General features: G+C 36.8%; 2 protein-coding genes across 2 annotated transcripts in view; one reads left to right on the forward strand and one right to left on the reverse strand.

Annotated features, from left to right (window-relative positions):
- The first annotated feature begins 1,225 nt into the window (after positions 1–1,225).
- LOC135214864 (uncharacterized) lies at positions 1,226–10,719 on the forward strand. The gene is made up of 4 exons (XM_064249283.1): positions 1,226–1,972; positions 3,542–3,715; positions 4,630–4,754; positions 9,173–10,719. Exons 1-4 carry the CDS (start codon positions 1,328–1,330, stop codon positions 9,303–9,305), a joined length of 1,077 nt encoding a protein of 358 aa, XP_064105353.1. The 5' UTR covers positions 1,226–1,327; the 3' UTR covers positions 9,306–10,719.
- A 1,559-nt stretch (positions 10,720–12,278) lies between these two features.
- The window catches only part of LOC135214865 (signal peptidase complex subunit 1-like), a 57,757-nt gene continuing 49,007 nt past the window's right edge, over positions 12,279–21,028 (reverse strand). Inside the window, exons 2-4 of the mRNA XM_064249285.1 lie at positions 16,026–16,085; positions 14,937–15,023; positions 12,279–12,674 (exon numbers count right to left, since the gene is read on the reverse strand). Of these exons, the coding sequence (XP_064105355.1) occupies positions 12,555–12,674; positions 14,937–15,023; positions 16,026–16,085 (267 nt within the window). The 3' untranslated portion in view covers positions 12,279–12,554. The remainder of the gene's footprint in view (positions 12,675–14,936; positions 15,024–16,025; positions 16,086–21,028) is intronic.

Raw genomic sequence — 21,028 nt, forward strand, 5'->3', positions numbered from 1 at the left:
CAACATTGTAGAAAGATCATAAAAGTGAATTGAGGTGTTGCGACTCGTACAAAGACAAGAACCCAGCTCTACCCAAACGAACCCCAATTTTCATGAGCAGCCATTGAAGTAATGAAGCTCTGCCAAAAATGAAACGTGAATTTAAAATAAAGAACAATATGGAAGACATCAAGGTGTGCTTAGAAACCTTAAATTAGGGGGCTTCTTCCTGCCACCCAAAGGTTATGAAGAACAAACTGTTCTATCTAAAACATATCCTCAAGATTAATAGGAATAAGTTCTCATATGAAATAAATTTAGGCCATTTCGAAAATAAGAGCATATGAATGAGTTTTTCTAATCTGAGTAAATTGCTATCAGTTAAAGAAACGCAATGAAAAGGAATGGCAAATGGTTGGTACAATATATATAGTATATATATACTTATATATATATATATATCTATATATATATATATATTAATAATATATATATATCTATGGTTTCAGGAAAATATATATTTTATATATATAGATATAATATATATATATATATATATATATATATATATATTATATGGTCAGGGAAATAATAAATATATTTTATATATATATATATATATATATATATATATATATATATTTATTTATTTATTTATTTATTTTCCCTTGACCATATATATATATATATATATATATATATATATATATATATATATATATATATTAGCAGCTTTTTTTTCTTTTTTGCTGGAAGGGGTGATGTTATCATGCCAAATTCTTGCTTTGCATTTTTTAAAATAAAAATTTATGTAGATTTGCCTTGTAGAAGTCTACTTCTAAAAAATGCAAAGCAAGAATTTGGCATGATAACATCACCCCTTCCAGCAAAAAAGAAAAAAAAGCTGCTAATTCGAGAAGCTGAATTAAATACGCCAGAACTAACTGGCAAGAAAATATTAGAGGGTAATTTTTTATATCGCCCATCATACGAAACTATCCGGAACAGATTTATATTCATATAACAGCCATATATCAAGGAAGATAAAGATGACCTGATAGATCATGCCTTACTGTTCACATATTTATCTAAAGACAGTACTGAAAGAAGGATTTATCAAAAGCGTGGTTCCATGAAGAAAATATTCTTCAAGTTCTATCAGCACAACGTAAGCCAAAAGGTAAAATTGAACGAGCAAGGGAGCCGTTTCATAGACAAACCCCAATGATCTTTCTATTACTACTACTAATGCTGAACAGCTGATTATTGTTATGGTTTCCCTTTGTGGTCTGGTCCCTACCTCAAAAATTTCTCCAAGCATTTCGTGGAAAATTAGCGTCTCGATAAAATGATTGTATTAAAGTCTAAAACTTTTTCGGTGGGAGCCAGATGCGGAGTCTGGTGCAAAATGAGATACTATTCTTCTCTCAGTCGTAATTCTAATGTTACGTCGGACTGTCCTAGTCATGGAAATCTTTTCTGTGCTGTACTAAATGGGACGCTTAACTCTAGTCGTTTAGATAACTTTGCACGAAGCTTCTCAAAGTATATGCGTCCATATATTTGCCCTCACTGGACCATGGCAATGATAAGTCCAAATTCACGGGGCTCAGGCGAGAGACCAAGTGGTCAGACGGCTTTGCTTTATGGCTCTACTAGACCTCATCTTCAAGTGTTAAATAGTTACCTAAGTTCACAAGCCAAAGATGTTAGTAATATTAACCATAATCTAACAGACGATGCGAATCCAAGGGACCATACCCGTATTGATATGTTTAATTCGTCAGATGCCGATTTCAGTGTAGAGAAATCCAAAGAAAAAATAAAATATTTACATTTCCATTCGTCGTGCTCTCTCGAAACAGTTGAGGAAGTTACATCAAGCTTTCAAGTTGTCAGTGACTTTATAAGCATCGAGGAGGAAGAAATTCTGATGAAAGAAGTTGAACCACACTTCAAACGACTACAATACGAGTTTGATCATTGGGATGATGTAAGTGAAGCCTCAGATACTGACCTGGTAGTAGTCTACTAGGTACTACCAGATCAACCCTAGCTACAACAGCAGACTCAAACACAAGTTAGCCAAGCCTTTTAATTATTTAGCCTGAACCATTTTCTTCTCAATGAACATAGAAGTTAATTAACCTAATGTAGGCTTAAAAAACTTCCATGTAGTCCAGTGTAGTGTATAGTTTCCATTCACATTTGTCATCAAGTTGAGAGTAGAGATCCACTGGGAGCCACCTCTGGCAGTACATTGCATGGCACACTTCTGTATAAAAGTTGATGGTTTGGATTTCCATGGGAACAGATGATATCTTTTGAATAACAATACAGGCAGTCCCCGGTTTACGACGGAGGTTCCGTTCTTGAGACGCGTCGTAAGCCAGAATATTGTCAAAAATCCTAAGAAAACCTTAATTTTAATGCTTTTGGTGTATTAAAAACTATGCAAATTGCATTTTTATTGCATTTCTCATCAGATAAAAGCCTTCAACTATTGATTATACTGAGGTGTTCACGATATTAAGGGTCTCCAGGGACTCATTTAAAAAAATCAAAATTGTGAGAAAAACGCATTTGAAAATTGGCAGTTTTCAAACACGCATATCACCACACTTTGTTAGATAATGGAATTTTCAGCCACTTTGGAGTCTACATATGCAAGTACGCTTTTCCATGGGAAAAGTAGGATATTTTTATAAGACTGGAGCAAAAAAAAAAATTTTTTTTTTAAAGCGACTTGGAACTCTGGGGACCCTTAATACAGGCAGTCCCCGGCTTACGGCGGGTTCGGCTTACGGCGGGTTCGGCTTACGGCATTCCGAGGTTACAACTCTTTTCAATTATATTTATCAGAAATTATTTCCAGGTTTACAACACATATTCCAGGGTTATGATGCCTACAATGCTGATCTGCCAGAGGAAATATGACTCCAAAAATGCAAAATAGTCAATATTTGAAGGTTTTTTTGATGAAAAATGCAATAAGAATGCAGTTTACATAGTTTTTAATGCCCCCAAAGCATTAAAAGTAAGGTTCTCCCAGGATTTTTGACGATGTTCCAGCTTACGGCAATTTTCGGCTTACAACGCGTCTCAAGAACGGAACCCCCATCAAAACCCGGGGACTGCCTGTATTGTGAACGCCTCCGTAACCTCGGAACATCTTTAGCCAAAAGAGTTGTAAGGCGGGGACTGCCTGTATATATTTTTCCATCTGCAGCTTCCCTCTTCAACCAGCTACATCAGGAAGTTTATTGCAAATAACTGCAAATATTGCCTTAGCCATGTTTCTTATTTTCCGTAATCTTTGCTCTTATTTACATCTTAAGTACAAAAAAGATCTTAAATACAAAAAAGATAGAGAAGGAAATTCTTAGTTTTTGACATTGAAAACTGACGTATGACAATAATTTAATTAAGTTTTTGTTTGTTTTTTTTAGTGTTCATGATAGTTTGTCAATGACTTTGGCTTTATTTAGGTATGAAAAGGCATTCCTTGGACTGAAGTAAAATTTATCGTTATGTAGTATTGTACACTTATCTTCTTCAACAGGCTATTCATGGTTTTCGAGAAATTGAACGAGGAAGATGGGGTAAAAGTGCTTCGCCTATTATATCAAGGATGAAGAAATATGCCTTCCCAGAGGAGCAAGACCTGATAGCCCAGGTCCACATCTTAGATTTGGCCAAAACTGGAGTCATTAAACCTCATGTAGATAGTGTCAGGGTAAGATATTTTTGTTTTAATTTCATTGTAAATTAATTCAGTGTTGTCCAAACAAAATTACAAACCTCCTATTCTTACTTACAGCCTATACACTTCGTGGTAAAGATCACATAACCTTTGTTGCTCAGTTAAACACTACACTTATGATCTGTACAGTTACATTTGTTTATAGCTGAATTTTCTCTCTTTATGTTTTTGAGCGTATTACACATAGGCTACCTGGGTTCCATTTGTTATCCAAACCTACAATAAAGTTAGTACAAAGTCCAAAAGTTTTACACAAAAGCAAAAGATCAATGTATTGAGAAGTTTATGGTACTTATGTCTTTTTCACATTTCATTTGATACTATCATTTTATGTATAAATAGATATTTATAGCCTGTATTTATTCCACCTTGGGAATAAATGTTATACTTGTGAGGCAGGCAGTCGATTTATCAGCAACAAGCCTCAACCACAAGTTTCCACAAATTGTTCTGCCCAACCTGCATTTTAACAGAGATCTTTCACATTCGTAATTGATCCATGATCCTCTTTTCCTGCCAAGAGCAACAAGATTCGCTGAACAGCAGCGCCAATATGCAGTAAAATTTGCAGGGATTAGAGAGGTTATCTGTATTGGGAACAGGTTGTGCAAGAACATGCTTCTACAAAGGACAGTAAAATACCAAAGAAAGTTATTTAGCAAACATCTTATGCCTTGAGATACTAAGGCCAGGTTGCAAGCAGGCTCATACTATTTTCATGTCTTCGTAGACTTAAAACACTATATAAAACCTACATAATAAGTAAAGGGCATAAGTTGGTAAAAGGTTGAGTTTATACATTTTTTACCTCTCAATGCATTGTAATACTAGATTGTACTCAGGCTATCAACTTCAAGGTACTTTCCCTAAACATACTTTTTTTTCAGTTTTGTGGTAACATCATCTCTGGTGTGTGTTTACTTAGTGATGCTGTGATGCGACTTGTTCATGTTAACAACAAAGACCAAGTTATTGATGTCATGCTACCAAGGAGAGCGCTCTATATAATGAGGTAAAAATTTGTGTACAGTAGTCACACAAGCTGACATTTTTTCTCAATGAGGTATATGTAGTATGAAAGAGATACAACCATTCTCATCCCTGAAGTGTTCATACAGAGTAAGCTTATTAGTACATTATTTATCCCTTTATTACCTATCTAACCACAGACCTTATTGTTAGAGTAATATCCCAGCATGGGATATTATTTGTGTGAGCAGCCCAAAAAGAAAATCAGGAAACCAGGTGTCATATCACTGACTAATAAACAAGCAAATAGGTGAAGTACTTAGAAGACAGGCAAGAAATCCTTTTGTTACGGGAAGCCTCATTTCTCACCTGCTTAAGCTCTGTTCTTTTCTTGGTCTGGTGGAAGGCAAATAACTTTGGTCATCTCTTTAACTGGCTTAATATATGACCATCCATTGTTAATTTTTCAAAAGTACTATTTTTACGAATATTTTGTTTTTTCAGTGATTTTTCCAATAAAATATTGCTGGTATATATGATTGTATGTTGTAGTAGGCATGTACATTAACGTGTATTGTCAATATTAACATACCATTTTTCTTTTATCATCATGTTTTACTCAAAAGTGTTTAGTTTGTAGTAAGTGGTTTTTGGGCATGGTGAGGAGATATGACAAGTGGGAGCTTGCCTTTAAAGGATGCAAACTTGCATTCCACATTCCTGTCTTCTGCTGCTAGGTGTATGAATTGTTAATAGTATCAGTCAAAATTATTTAAAATGTATCTAAGAATTCATTAGTTTTAGGAGGGCATGAGTAGAGATGGAATAGGAAAGTTTTGGCTAGGTGGCCTGCCAAGAGTTGTTAAAATTGAAACCCCTTAATATTCAGAACACAAAAGTGCTTTTCAGATAAAGGTGAGTGATGCATTGTTTAAGGGGATTGGGGAGCCTTTTTTGTATAAAGGGGCACATGCTTTGGAAGTTTTCTGCACAAGAACTTTTTCTTATTCAGTGGACAAAGGATTAAGTGTATATGATTGGTGGTTTATTTTTCTCTCAAGTCACTTGCAACCAGAGGAAAAAGCTAAAATGCTAATACATATGCCATATTTGTTACCATATAAAATGTTTTTTTCCTATAAAATGTTTAAGGAAATTCATGATGCATCTTATAAAGTGAAGGTAAAAATGTACAAGTTTAATCTTTGGGCCACTGTGGTCTGATACAACAAAATTAGACTCAACAGATATAAACCGCGCAATGACACACACATTATACTTTGCAATTTGAAACACTGTTTCTTATTACAAAAATAATGTAAAAAACTGAATACAATCAAATGAAAAATGACCGTAAATTGAATTAAAGTTCCATCTTAGGAAGAAGACATTTTACCAGCTTTTGTTTTTAGTAACTATTATCTAAAGTAACAATACATATCTTTTCCTTAGCAACTAGCATAAAAGCTTTAAATCGCAGTGATAAGGCATCAGACACTATGATTTTACTAATCAATATACATATTTTATTGACTGTCTTGTGACGTCAGGAGGTATTATGTAAGCGACAATACATATTAATCTTTACTTTGTAGAAATACTTACTGGTAAGGGCTTTGAATATTACGTATGTAATTAGCAACTAGCTTCAGTATTTGCATACTGTACATCAGTCACTATGCCTATACAGTGGTACCTCGAGATACGAAATTAATCTGTTCCGAGGCGGCCTTCGTATAATGAGTTTTTCGTATCTTGGAACACATTTTAACATTTTACATGTAAAATGGCTAATCCGTTCCAAGCCCTCCAAAAACACCCCATTAAATTTCATAATAAAGCTAAATTGACCTATAAACAATGAAATACGTACTACAACAATTTGGACCATTCAATACCAAAATTAAGAATAAAAATCCAAAACCTGTAAATAAAGTGTATATTAGTGTACAAGAAATATTATTACTGTAACGTAAAATGTGGAAGCTTACCTTTCGAGTGAGGCTATCTCCGATAGTGGCGGCAGAGGAGGAGGAGGACAAACGGCAGATAACGTACGTATGTACGTACACTTAACTTTACGAAAACACATAAAAAATTTAAGGAAAACTATAAAACTAAAATTTATGAAACACTTTAACAAAACTGTAACACTTAACTTACAAAAATCTAGAAATTACGTAAAAAAAATTTTTTTTTTTTTTTTTTAACTTTTTTTTTTTTTTTTTTTACTTTTACGTAGGCTTTTTTTTTTTTTTTTTTTTTACAGAATTTCAACTTCATCACCGCTTTCAACGTTCTGATTTTCATCACTTGGTACTTCCTTTTTGCTTTCAACTTTCTGTTTTTTATCACTTGGTTCTTCCTTTTTGCTTTCAACTTTCTGTTTTTTATCACTTGGTTCTTCCTTTTTGCTTACTCCTGCTAATACTGAAGGCCTCTTTAAAAAATAACAATCCAAGGAAGATTGCTTCTGCCTACTTTTCACAATGTTCCTGAAACGACTCAGGCAAACGTCATCGAACTGCGCAAGCATACGACCTGTGTGAGCCTTTTCGGGGTGTCTTTTTTCGATAAACGATTGCACTTTATGAAAAGCGCCTAGAATATCCTTAATTTCTGCCGTTGTCATAGGCTCCTCCTCCTCTTCCTCGCCGCTGCTAGAGAACTCCTCTTGAACGACGTTAAGTTGCATGGCCTCCAACTCCTTCAGGTCATCCGTCGTAAGCTCCTCTTGGTGCTCCTCGAGAAGGTCGTTGATGTCATCCTCGTCGACGACCAGCCCCATGGACTTGCCGAGTGCAACGATCTCGTCAAGATCTGGTTCCAAAACAGTTTCGGGATCGTCAACTGTTTCTGACTCTGCAGCACCAGCTTCGCCCACGTCGAATCCCTCGAAGTCTCTGGCGGATACGGCATTAGGCCAGAGTTTCCTCAACGAGGAATTCAAGGTTCACCTTGAAACCTCCTGCCAAGCTAGGTCAAGGAGTTGGATGCAAATGACGATGTCGAAATGCTCCTTCCAAAATTGACGCAAGGTGAGGTTTGTGGTATCAGTGATGTCGAAACATCTCTTGAAAAGATGTTTCGTGTACAGCTTCTTAAAGTTCGCTATCACTTGCTGGTCCATGGGCTGGAGGAGAGGGGTGGTGTTGGGCGGAAGAAAAAGAATCTTAACGAAGGAATACTCCGCTAGGATATCTTCCTCGAGGCCAGGAGGGTGGGGAGGGGCATTGTCCAACACCAGCAGACATTTCAGGGGGAGGCGCTTCTCTTGCAAAAAACTCTTCACAGTCGGTCCGAAACACAGGTTTACCCACTCGGTGAACAAAAGCCTCGTTACCCAGGCTTTTGCATTAGCCCTCCACATCACTGGAAGCTTCTCCTTCAACACTTTGTGGGCCTTGAAGGCTTGAGGAGTCTCGGAGTGATACACCAGTAGGGGCTTCACCTTGCAATCCCCACTGGCGTTCGAACAAAGTGCAAGCGTAAGCCTGTCTTTCATAGGCTTATTACCGGGTAGCTTCTTCTCTTCCTCTGTGATGTATGTCCGACGAGGCATTTTTTTCCAAAAAGGCCAATCTCATCACAGTTGAAAACCTGCTGAGAACTGTAGCCTTCCTTGGTCATCATCTCGTCGAAAGTCTTCTTAAATGCTTCGGCCGCTTTCGTGTTCGAGCTGGCAGCCTCCCCATGACGCACCACCGAATGGATGCCAGTCCGTTTACGGAATTTCTCGAACCAGCCATGCGAAGCCTTGAACTCTGGGGTTGGCGTTGAAGTCCCTTCCCCTCCCTCGTCTTCCGCCTGCTCAATCAAATCGCCGAAAATAGCACTGGCCTTGTGAGCGATTGCCGTCTCCATTACTGTATCGCCAGCGATTTCTGTCTTTTATCCAGATGAGGAGCAGCCGTTCCATCTCGTCGTGCACATGGCTTCTCTTGCTGGACAAAATAGTGATGCCCTTCGACGGTGTAGTTGCTTTGATGGCATCCTTCTGTTTAAGGATGGTGCCTATTGTCGACGGATTACGGCCGTATTCCTTTGCGATTACACTCAATCGCATACCAGCTTCGTACTTCTTTATGATCTCCATCTTTGTCTCCAAAGAGAGCATGCGCTTCTTTCCGTGAATTTCAACTTTCTTGGGACCCATGACTACGTTAATATAAAATTACAATATTGCTGTCAGATAACTTTCATGGACTTAAAATTATGACAGGTCTATTTTTTCTGTTGTATATTAATATGACAGAAGGAGGAAAAAAATAGGCTGATTGCTTAGACAGACATTTGTTTGAATGTATAAGTTTGTTTGATTGATTGCATAAGTATAGGTGACCGATGTCTTTCAAGTACCTTTGATGTGTTATGACTTAGTAGTGATGAATTCTTCATGATACTAATGTCTTCTATGTTAACTTTCTTTTTCCTCTGGTTGATGCATTTTCCTTTTTCCAGAGACGGCTCTCGGTACAACTACACACATGAAATACTAGAAGAAAACAAATCCTTCTTTGGTTCCATTGCAGTTCTGAGAGATAGAAGGGTATCAGTCATATGCAGAAATAACCCAAAAGAAGGTAACAAGTAAGAAATAATTTGAATAATATGAAAATCCAACCATATATTTTTACTACAGTCATTACCACCTGTTGAATGAGTGGTCAACTACTGAAGGGGTATTTAACGAAGCAAAGCACTAGTTAGCCTACAGATGATAAATGCCGTGAGATTGGTGGCCCTTTTTCTTTTACATATTACTCTGGGTTGAGGTGGTGAACAAACATTATTTTACAGAACCCTTTGGCCTGTTTTCTGTTGTACAAGGTATTCAGTTTTAGACATGCCATCGCTGTCTTTCTTTGCATGAATTCAAAATTTTTTTTTATAAATCACCTTTGAAAGAATAGTTATTTATAATCATAAAGCTTAAAAATTACAATACATGAACATTTGGTGGTAAAGTTATTTTTAGTTTTCACATGAAAGTTTTCTTTATTGTAGTGAGCAGGATTTTAGTTGACTAGCTTCTTAACTCTTTTCATTCTATTACTTGAGTTTCTTGATGCCATCTGTCTTCATCTCATTTTCATAAAGGCATGGTAGCACACTTATGGTATGTTTGTTGTCTTCTGATGTTTAGGTTGTCTTATTTCAAAAGCTTTTAAACAGAGCAGACACAAAGATTATGTCAGTGGATCTGGAGACAACTACAAATCCAAAAACAGCAGTTTTTTTATTTCCAATCGGATGGACATGGGTGCTGAAGAGCTCAGTAGTGAATCATACTATGGTTTCTCCTGAAGTTTTCATATATTTTCTTGGACATCTCCCATCTCTGTATTTATCCAAGCTTTTCTTCTATAAATAGAAATGGAAAAGAAGCCTGGATTGAAATCAGGAGATGGGAGCCAGTCCTAAGGAAATATAAAAAGATGAAACTTGGTGTAGTTTATTGGCTTTTTGAAAAAGGTCCTATACGTACTAACTTAGATAGTACATCAAATGTTATGCGATTTTTTTTATAATTTTAGGTTACAGAGTTTGAAAACTTTAATTGAAGGCCAAACTGCTTAACCACTATATGTAGTGCTCAAGAGTTCACACTAAAAACAGTTTTAAGTTTAGAAGGGCTTCATATTAATATGAAAGGTCATATCTGTCAGTTAACTTTTACCACTTCATAATCATTAGTACAACACAGTGAGACTAATGGTAAGGCATCAATAAAAAGTAGTAATAGGCTGCTTATTTTTTATACTATTTTAAAAGAAAAAATAAAAGTTGTATTTATTATTTATATAATAAATATTCATTTACACAATAGCTATGATAGAATGGAAGGTTACTAATTTCTTTCTTTTATATTATAGATTTTCATCTACATAATAAATATGACAGAATGAAAGTTACTCTTTTCTTTCTTACTGCTGTACTCGTGTCTCTCTTACTATTGTAACTCCCACTGTAAATAATTTCATAAAATATGACAAAAGGTTAATTAATTTGTATTTTCATAGCCAACAAACCTACAGTCTTAAGGATGAAATCTTCTAGCACCAGCTGGAAACCAGTAAAAAACATTTAAAATTGTAGAACAAGGTGTTGGTGGCAACAAGGTTCAGCCAATCGGACGAGAGAGGAGGCATCTGCGGACCTCTCTTAACCTGAGAGCGCCATGCATACTTCTTTCCTTACCACCTTGCTAGAAGGATGTGCTGTTACCTTTCCTTCCAGAAAAGTGTTTTCCTGCCCCTTTACCTTCTTTGGTTTGCCCTTTATTTCGTGAATTAGTGCTTTTCAGTGTGTTTGTGCTCTTTTTGTTTGTTTTGTGCTCTAGCATACAAACCCATAACTCATTTCAGCCTCCCAGTACTAAGCCTCAGAGAAATGTCCTGGGTTTTGTGGTTACCCTTGCTTTCGTTTTCTGGCTTCTTTTGAGACATCCACATTCTACTTGCAGCAAGTGCAGATCTGTTTGTAATATTACTAATCCTGTTCTGAGTGTCATTCATGGCCTCCTGAGCAATGGAGGATATTTTCCAAGAGGAGGCAGCACAGGGGGAAGTGCAGGTGCCATCTTGGAAGTGGTTTTCTCCTGTTTCGATGACTGATTCTCAGACTCCTTATTCATCTTCCTTGCCCAGTCTTCTGCCAGTTACTTCTTCCTTGGAAGATTTTACTCCTACCCATTCTTCCATGGCTTCGTCTTTAGAAGTTTCCAAAGAGGGGTCTGGAGACATCAAAACTTTTGCTACACCCGCTTTCTTGAGGGGGATAAGTTTTCATCCTCCAGGGAGAGAGGAAGCGGTGCCATCTTGTTCCACTACGTCAGGTTCAGAGGCTCAGAAGATGGCTAATATATGAGCTTTTCTAGGTCTATCACAAGTACCAACCTTCGATGACTTTTTATCCCACTTCCTGCCACCCAGCATTCCCATGTTGTCTTTGGTGACAGTTGCCAGCCCTGCTGCTCTCCCCTTCGCGGAGCCTGGTGCTTCGCCACAAATTGTTTATTTTATAGTGGTGATTAACTGTCCCAAACGAGCAGCTTATCATTGGGGACCATTAACAAGTGCCAAAAAGCACTGCATCACTTTCTGCCTTTTGCTTTCATACAATCCTGTCTCTCATACCTGTTCTACTTTTGTACCGTTTTCTAGCTACCATTTTCACCATTCATTTAAGAACAACTCCCTTGAACTAGTCACAAGTGTCCAGAAATGACAGCTGTCTAAGTACGTAAACTACTTTACAATCAACTTTTCAGAACAAGCAGTCAAGGTCAGGCCGATGCATTTACAGTAGTGAAGTTCCTCTAAGCACTTTTCAAATCCATAAGGAAGTCCCCAAGCACATCTGGCGTTTCCAAATGTGATCACAATGAAAATGACAACTAATAAGAGAAATTTTCATTATTTGCAACCAGGGAGAGCTTATAACTTGAACTTAGTGTCTGCACCCAGCATAAAATGGTTTTCCAGTGCCTGAATATTCCATTAATTATTCAGGGGAGATGTAGACTTGGAAGCTAATGACAAAAGAATTTAAAATAAAGGGCATATTCATTATAACATTTAATAGAAAATACACATAGAATAAACATACTGTAAAGATGACTTTATTGAAACTTAATGTTGAATATAAAAATTAGCTTTTACAACCAAAAAAAACTCCTATCCCTGTAATGGACAATGAAAGAAACATGGAATTTCATTAATTTACAAATGAAAAAATCTCTCCAAGTATGATACAACTACAAAAAATAATGGAACCTCATTTTTGTAAATGGTACCTGAAGAAAACCAGCCATAACCTACAGTACTTCAATTCATCTTATCTACTTTTTCTTCTTCTTGGCTGAAGAACTTTCACCTCCAGAGATGGAAGTTGTGCTATCTTGAGCAGGTGCCCATTTTAAAGGATATCGTCGGTAGATTGGCCATGGGGGAAGCGTAACCTGCAAATGTAGAATTTTAATAGTATTGTGGAACCTATGGTTAACACTCTTTTCACATAAAACATAAAAACAAAGGCATGTACAGTGCTAGAAATATTCAATAATACCTATGCAACTTATGCTAAGCAATGAAACAGCCAAACGTGTACAACAGAGTGTCTTACATTCTTTTTCATGACAGCAATGAAGTATTTTGTATCTGCTAAAATACATACTAGTTTCATAAATAAGGTTTTGCATAAAGAAAGATAAAACAATCACTGCCATTTTTTTTTAAATAAGGAAGTTCCCATATCCAACTTGCAGTGGCAGACAATGTATTTACACACACAGGCTTAAGTGCATGATACAAGGATGTATACTGATGCTCTAATCATCTCTCCTGGTGGAGAAAGAAAGTAAATATCACCATTTTTAACCCCTAAAAGCCATGCCTATTATGAACCCATCCAAGAACACAAATGGTTTTTTTTTTTCTCACCCAAAAATGTGAGCTGCTTGGTCACATAAAATTTAGTATGTATGTGCGATGGTAACATTGAAAGGGCCCCTGCCAGAGTATGGCTTGTTTACAACCTTACTCTAAGTAAAAGGAAAAAGAACTTCCCTTCCCCATTAGGGACAGGAAGATCAACTTGGAAGGTAGCATATTATCATAAATTCCCAGATGATTATGCTCTACCTAACCCCCTACCCTATCAAATGAGGGATGGAGAAATTTACATTTAACAACTAAAAATCAGAGTGGAACCTTGGTTGTGTAACTGACATATACCTGGCCTGACCTGGCCACTAACTTTTAGACAAAGGTAGAGAAGAGAAATAATATGTCACAATATTTTTGTCCATTTCACTGTAAACCTTAGGTGAGATGCTGTTCTGTCCATTACAGATGGAGTGAAGGGACATCCCAAGAATCTTGATGGATGGGTATCAGAAAATATGTATCCTCCATCAAAAGGAGGAAGTTGCCCTCTTTGATGGAAGCTTAACAGGTATCATGCAGTTTCCATACTGAAAAGTTTGGTGAACAAACTCAGAGGTGAAAGGTTTATGACTGGTCTCTAGCCTTTAATTGCCTTTTCCATTAGGAAGATATGGCTGTGCAAGCCTGAAGGGCAGTTGTCTATGACTTCCAGGACATCTTTCTCTGACATTGTTCACATCTCCACTGAGAGCAAGATATTTTGAGCAATCTTGGTGAGTTGGGAGAAAACAGAATCAGTCCATAAAAGGGTAAGGTGTATTTAATTCTTTACTACAAGAGTAGTCTGTAACCATCCTGAATGGCCAGAAAGACTCTCCCTTCTAGTCCTCCACTAAAATGCTCTCCTAATCTCTTGGAAACTTCAAGAATGACAAGTAGTTCTGCAAAAGAAGGGGTCAAGGAAGTCTAGCTAAACCAACAGCCTCTCCCAGGAAGGAATCAATGCCTGGATTCTCTTATACAGGAGATTGGATCCAAGTCATAACCCAGAGAACAATCCCACTGCTCCACCTTCCTTAATTGGTGCAAAGACCAATAAGGAAGGGCAGGGCAACAAACACAGAAACAGTGTCACTAAACACTTCTCTTTAGAATCAAATGAACAAACCTGACCTAACAAAAAATTATTTAGAATCAAATGAACGAACCTCACCTAACGACAAATTATTTATAAGACTATATCATAATTACAACACCATGTTTCTGTAGCATAAAATCCCAATCTTACTGTAAAAACATAGATCAGTATTTTATATGAGCTACTGTATAATAATAAGTATAATAATCATAGTACAATGAACCTGAAGGATTCTGTAAGCATACATTGTACAAAGGTACAGTTTGCTGGAAAGAAAACACAAAAGTCATATCATTGTTCTAATATCCCATACATACAGAATAACCATCAAAAGCAATAAAATATAAGCATAATAAGCTTTTACAACCAAGTCATAATCTTTCCCTGTACAGAAAAACAAGAGCGTCTTGTCTCGACAGTAGTCTTAAAAAAAGTGGAGGTGCTGCCAAGTGAATGAACAGGGCTTCTCCACTAACTTGCCAAACATACACACCTTAACCATCTTGCAATAAACAAAGCAACTTTTGTTGAAGTCCACTAATATTATAAATATATGAGGGTTTGTATTCTTGTACAGAAATACAACTATAATAGTAATCGGCAATTAAACTATTCTGGTAATATAAGAAAAATAAAAGTTTGGACTTGTTAGGGAACCACAGGAAAATGCATTTGTGTAGAGGCATGATAAACTCACCAAACAAGCTAAAACAAATCCTGCTCCAAGAGTAGCAACAGTCATAAAGAAATCCTGTACATAGTAACCATACAGCCACCCAACAGCCTGCAAAAGTAAAGATTTTTTAATAATATGTTAATTTTAAATAGCATTTGTTTCATACACAAATATTTTCACTCAGCCATGTACGTACTTTATCCTGTAAAGCCTAGGAAACCAATAGCATTGATCTCAAAATGATTAAAACAGTGAAAATTATGATACATACATTTATGGGGGGATCTGAGCCTCTTCTCATAGAGTGCAATCTCGAGTCTAGTTTACTTCATACCAGCATAAGAAATGGACCTCCCAGTATATAAGTAAGGATCGTTAAGTCTACTGTATACTGGTCAAGCACAAAACCATTAATGGATTGGTACATTTGAGGTTTCAAATATAATTAAGAAGGGTAATGGTGATATGAAGGAAAGAGATTAAGGCTACCAAGAAAATAATTTATTTCCATTTCAATACTTCTGGAATTGAAACAACTTAACTTCTTCGGAGTGATGAAACCAAAAAGAGAATGGGGATCTTCGGAGTGATGAAACCAAAAAGAGAATGGGGATTTTGCCTACTCGGGGGTGCCTTTCACCCAACTGAGAAATAACTTCATAAGCTTGCAAAAGTAAAGGAGTTATTAACTGATTTATAGAATTTAGGCTGTGAAGTCAAGCACTTTGGGCACTTTCAGCCATTCAGCAGTTAATAAAGGGAAAAGAGAGAGTTGGAGTGATTGGGCATGAAGATAGAGAGTTACAGACATTAAAGAAAACAAAATACAAGGATCTACATGAGGAACTGTAAGAAGTACAAGAATCTACAGGTGGAACTGTGAGAAAGTCCAATTTCTCTTGCTCAACATTTTTCTGCTTAAAAAACTAAAAAGTAGTTAGCATTACCAAAGCTATAAAAATTCTGGACTCATAATTAAATGTTTGCAATTCTGAATCCAATACCAACATTTAATTTGCCTGACACCTTTAGTTCAAATCAACTACAGGAGTAAACTTTTTCCCCAGAAAAAGAATATTAAAAACTCATGAACAGGAATATTATACTTACACCAAATGTGACAACAATTATTTGGAATAATCTCTCTGCTAATCTCTGGCCTTCAAAGTCCTGCAACAAGAAAAAAATTATTTATTCTAGCAATAACAATGACACAATACAAGAATACTTGTCTCAATGACCATTTCCATTGAAATGAAAAACACTTCATGAAATTTTAATTTCCTACTGTAACTTTTAACAAATACAAGAAAACTCCCATAAAGATTCGATGAAATGTGAAAATCTAACCCAACTATTTTTACCATATTTCTTGCACTGGACATGTTTTTTTTACAGCTTGTATTCTGTACAATAAATTTCAAATAGCTCATGGCCCCTGAAATTTAATCCTACACTTAAAGTAGGTTATATTGATAATGTATTAAAAATCAGCTTCTAAAGTCAAACCAATTTACAAGCGGACTCCGAGCCCATTTGCGACGTTGCCAGATCCTTCTGACCATTTTAATCCACACCTGGTTTGACCTCTTTAATAGATTGCCAGACTAAGATAAAGAGAAAGGGTAGTTTAATTTGCTCGTTATCCCAGATTTGAATGGTCAAAGTAGATAATCCTTTAATTTGGTACTGTCCCTCTAAATAGTGTCCTTTGTTATTTATATTTTGTAAACCAATTTCATGCAGCACTTTACGAAATGATTCCGTGTAACCACCAAACCCAATATTTTCCTTCACTTGTAAAACTGTCTATCTTCGGAATTTCTTTCCTTTGCATAAAAAGCCAATACAGTTCGCCGTATAACGAATTGATCGAAATTGTCCACATTTGTTACGGTTATTTTTCTTTTCCTTTTCTTTTCCCTAAAAACCAGCTCTCTAAACTCTTCTTCTGTTTCTTTAGCTTCCTTACAAATCTGATGAAAGTTGCTTTTGATATCTTTGTTGCATCTCCTTGATTGATTCCAAACTTTGAAATTTCATTTTCTTCAACCCATTTTATACGATTTGACCAAGGGTCTCAGTGATCTGACCCAAGTGAAGAAGTGGCACAAAGTATGCCAGATCTCCAAGTTTGTCATTTTTATTCCCTGCTCTTAGTGAAGTGAAGGTAGCCGGGTTAAGGAGAATTGGCAGAGCTGGAAATGGTCTTGGAGTCCGCTCATAAAATGGTTTGACTTTAGTACTAGGTTATAGGTATACACCATAAACATATCAACCTTAAGATGATAAAACTCAAGAGAAAATCATCCAAAAGAAACTCTTAAATAATACATTCACAGGCCATGGAGCTTTGATTAGGCTATCTAATGAATGATCTGAAATGTCTGGTACAGTAGTACATAGTCTAGAGTAAACAGTATATCACAGATTAAGGATAGCCTACCATGAATTACTAGGTACGCTATAACATAAGGGTTATTGTTCTCAATTCCCTCTTTAATATGTAGTATTCATTCAGCCAACCAAAATGTAATGTGGGTATACATAAGGGTTAGGACACGGCGTCTGGGGTTGGGTTAGGTTAGGTTTAGGTAAGAAGGGAAATCTGGTTAGGGCATAGGGGGAAACATCACAACAGGCCAACCCTCATCACGGTAGACGGGTCTTATTCACTCGATATTTAATTGGTGAAACATGAATACAATTGCAACTCTAAGCATACCATTTAAAAGACTGAAGTTTCGTCAACATATTGTGATATATGAAAGCCCCATACGAACTAAAATAAGCATGTGAGCTCTTCGTAAAATATGTTTTCAAGGCAGTTTTGAAATCCAATATGGCTGCTACGTTTTCATGGACGGTTCTCATCAGTGACGGCCACCATCGTTTGCCCCAGCCTTCCCAGCACTCATTTGAACAATGTTAGCGTATGTATGTAACGTTTATTGATCTTACTCAAGATTGCAGTTGTAATCAGCACAATAAAACAACATTTTGTTGCCTATATTAGTGAAAGTATGAAACTTGTTATTCCCGGGGTTATGGTTGGAACTGAATTCATTCTTACCTTGTAATCGGCGGTTTTTATCCTTACTGCCATCACAACTGAAACTCCACAGTGCTTATTTGATTGTTATTATACACATTTTGGTCTCAGTTCACTCCACATTGCACTTTAAACCTGTTGCTGTTCCTGGTTTCTAAGCGCGCGCGCCATAAACACAATTACATACAGACGACGACAGACGACGAAACTGCAAAGTTTTATTCCCTAAACTGTTTACTTTACTCGTTATTTAGTTTAAATTTACATTGTTATTTAAAAATTTTGATTTAATTCATGTATATTATCCCTTTTTTGCAACCAAATTACCCCGAAAAATTACAGATATTTCTAACGTAGATAAAATCAAATGTTTCTAACGTTTTCGTACATCTGGCTGCCGAAAACCATAAGAGGAACGAATACGGAAAGTGCATAGAGGAAGCGACTACGTTTTTTTTTTTTTTTTTTTGCTTTTTTGTTTTTGCTAGCACTTTTCATTGATTTCAGTCTTTATTAGTATTTTGAATTTCTTAAATAATCGTATGCCAGAAATAAATGTAACCTTTAATGTTTGCATGCTTTAATGTTTGCATGCTAAGAATGGCAAAATCATCGTTGCCACATTAGTGGAGGCTTCACACATACGCCGTTCCATTATCCTGTTAAGCGTCCGCCCCTGATGAGCTCGCTGCTAACGTACCGTCACGCTTTTTTTTGTAATCAGCGATCATAGCACTGATGATAGTTTTTCAAAGTTAATATTGATTTTTATGCTTGTTATTCATACTGTAATTAACTGTAGGAAATTCTCTCCTCTCTCTCTCTCTCTCTACTCGTCTCTCTCTCTCTCGTCTCTCTCTCTCTCTCTCCCCTCTCTCTCTGAGTCCAGTCACTCGGCAAAGAAAAGTCATCTTCACTCCCGCAATTGGAAGAAAAGTTTGTATCATCACTGGAGGATTCAGAACTAGAGCTCTCATCATCAATAGGTTATCAATATCACACTCCTCATCTAGTATTTGATTGATCTCACCTAAAGAAATATGCCTCCTCTTTGGGACATTCATTGTGAAAGACGCGAAATCCAATTTGTCTCGATAAACGCCCGAAGCGTATTGAAAGAAAACCAACAGGGACAGGCAGTTTTCTAGCATAAGCGACCACCAGGAAAGAGTTGCCAGGCTGGAAATAAGTTTCCCATGTGCTGAGAGTGTTACCAAATGATGTTCCTACACTTTCTATACGAGTAAACGTATTATTACGGGGCTGACGGCTTGACAAGCACAGTTAAAGTCTTGAACGTAATATCCCGTTGAAGGCGCTACCGAGTAGATCGCGGTAAACGTATTATTACGTGGGTGATGCTTAACAGGTTATAAACTGTTTCCATGAATTCTAGTTGTCATAGTAATGCAATAATGATAAAACATTGCTTTAATATTTATGTATATATACTTCCAATACATAGCCTAATTTCACCAATTTCAACGTTTTGTGGTGTAGTCTTATACCCAGTTTGGAGGGTCAACACATACCGAATGGAAACAACAGAGAGAGAGAGAGAGAGAGAGAAGAGAGAGAGAGAGAAAGGAAGGCGGAGGAACGAAGAAGAAAAGGGATGGCGGTGGAGGGGGGGGGGGGGGGGTTTGGGGAGAGGGTAGGTGGAGCTTTATACGCCTGTTCGTATCCATTTCTGCATAATGGAGTTTTTGTCTCTTGGTACAAGGACAAGTGTCGTTATTCTTTACGATTAGTGATTCACGATACCCTTATAAATTACGGCACTGGGTGTAATGCACTATAGCAAAAATCTCGTTCTGTTAAGAGTGTTCGTTACAGAAATAGGTATTGCCCAAAAAACCTGCTTGCACTGTCTCTGAAACCCATAGTAGACATGCTGCTTAGTTGTCAATCAAGTTTTTATAAACCAGTATTTTTTTTTACAAGCTAGCTATTGAATAAATTTGTATTTTTCTCAGTCAAAACATATGCCCCTCAATGCTAACTTTCCTCTTTTAAACGACTTTCTGGTCATTGCAAATTCGGCCCCTATAATTTCTTATGGTGCGAAAACAGACAGAGGCCCATAGGACCGAAAACGATTGCGTCACACTACGGCGATAATCCAGCAGTAAAACATCTTCATATATCCAAAAAAGTAAATAATAAAGATATATATGCGCATTACGATTATAACAATTACATGTATAGCTGATAACAATCTGCATGAATAACTGGTAAACTGTTCTGCAATGACAGTTGAGTATAGCAATTATTTACAATAGGTACGAAAGTCAAGATGTCGTGACGTCATAATACAGAACTTGAAAGAACGTTCTAATTCAGAAAAATAATTACTTAAATTTGAGTCAGAGTCGAGTTACTTTTTCAATAACGAATATTTTTCAAATTAATCATCATAAATATGTAAAATATTGATGTTTTACTACTTATTTAAAAATTAGCCAAGAGCACGCTTCTCGTCATCTTCTACCCCAACAGCTGTTTACGACTGGCTTGTTGTTGATGAGAAATCGTGTTTCGATTGTTGTGATAAAAGTGCTCCAGCGTCTGTGGGTACAAGTGGTGTGCGGATTTATCACAGGAAATGGTTAGTTTATTGACACAAGCTACTCCGTAAACATCGAGATGGCGTCAATCTTCTAAATACCTCGAGTTGTAAGTAAAACTGTTGAACGCGTTTTGGTCAGATTTGCACTACGTTTGAGACCGTTTTCAGTACCCTCTGTTTAAATCTTAAAATTTGGCCTTAATTTCTAACTTTGGAGAAAATACTTACTTCGAAAGGAGAGTAGAGGTCTTTAGCTCCGTTTCTCACCAACAACAAGTCGCGACTGATGCCCATCTCGGGTGTCAGGACGCGTTATAATGTACTTTTTCGGAGGGTGGCTTGCATTGATGGTAGGTGGCCTGCTTGGCCTGCTGTGATGATCTACCCTACCTAACTAGCTACCTAGCAAACCTAAGAAATGTGTTCTACAGAATGCTTAATAGGACCACTGCAGTAGTCCAAACGAACCCTCACTCTGCGTTCGTTCCAAAT

The sequence above is a fragment of the Macrobrachium nipponense genome, chromosome 46 (assembly GCF_015104395.2).
Source record: "Macrobrachium nipponense isolate FS-2020 chromosome 46, ASM1510439v2, whole genome shotgun sequence".
NCBI lineage: Eukaryota > Metazoa > Arthropoda > Malacostraca > Decapoda > Palaemonidae > Macrobrachium > Macrobrachium nipponense.